The following is a 965-nucleotide window of genomic DNA, read 5'->3' as shown; positions in this document are numbered from 1 at the left end:
GAGGGCACAGGTCCCAGACTCAGAAAACCGGTCCTAGTCTTCATTCTGCCATTCACTCCTTGTGTATCCTTGGACAAGTCACTTTGTCACCATATTGTAAAATATTGAAATGATGATACCTGTGCTCTCAAGTTCACATGTATTTGTGATAACCAAATAAAAAACTTTTGTAAGCTGTGAAATGCAGTTAAAAACTTTTGTAAGCTGTGAAGTGCAGTTGCAGCATTAACTACCGATCTCTCTCTACAACTGCTCAGGAAGGAAGCCCAGCCTATGCAGCACCTTCCTCAGTGAAGATTTCACCTCCTGATTCCCGAGGCTGTAGATCAGGGGGTTCAGCATGGGGATGACCAGGTTATTCAGGATGTGAACCACTGCATCTATCCAGGGGCTTGAGGTTGGCCGTAGGTAGATGAGCACCACTGGCATGTAGACAAGCAGGATGGCAGTGAGGTGGGCACTGCAGGTGGAGAAAGTGCGACGCCGGCCCTCAGACGAGCGGATCTGCAGGATGGAGCAGACAATGCAGCTGTAGGAGGAGAGAATGAGAAGGAAGCAGCTGAGGGGCATGAGGCCCACACTGATGAACCCCACCAGCTCCAGGCCTGAAGTGTCAGCACAGGCCAGCTTCAGCATCACTGGGATATCACAGAAGTAATCATCCACCTCATTGGGCCCACAGTAGGGCAATTGGAAGGTGAGAGTGGTTAGAAAGGTGGCCTGAATGCAGCCAAAAAACGAGGTCCCCATGGCCAGGATGGCACACACTCTGTGGCTCATGATGCTCGTGTAGCGTAGAGGGTGACATATGGCAATAAAACGGTCGTAAGCCATCACCATGTACAGGAATCCTTCAGTGCAGCCGAGGAAATGGTAAAAGAAGAGCTGGGACACACAGCCTGCATAGGAGATGGCTCGGCTGTTCCCTGAGAGGTAGAGCAGCATCTTGGGGGAACTCACAGAAG

At 50.7% G+C, this 965-nt stretch overlaps 1 protein-coding gene across 1 annotated transcript; it reads right to left on the bottom strand.

Annotated features, from left to right (window-relative positions):
- Nucleotides 1-243: 243 nt before the first annotated feature.
- LOC103582556 (olfactory receptor 149-like) lies at nucleotides 244-963 on the bottom strand (the record flags this gene model as incomplete). Its single annotated transcript, XM_008564109.1, has 1 exon — nucleotides 244-963. A coding segment is annotated over one exon (720 nt), but the record flags the coding sequence as incomplete, so codon positions are not given.
- Nucleotides 964-965: the final 2 nt, after the last annotated feature.

The sequence above is a fragment of the Galeopterus variegatus genome, unplaced genomic scaffold (assembly GCF_000696425.1).
Source record: "Galeopterus variegatus unplaced genomic scaffold, G_variegatus-3.0.2 Scaffold16716, whole genome shotgun sequence".
Classification (NCBI taxonomy): domain Eukaryota; kingdom Metazoa; phylum Chordata; class Mammalia; order Dermoptera; family Cynocephalidae; genus Galeopterus; species Galeopterus variegatus.
Note: the sequence above shows the minus strand (reverse complement) of the source record. Positions and strands in the feature narration are given on the sequence as shown.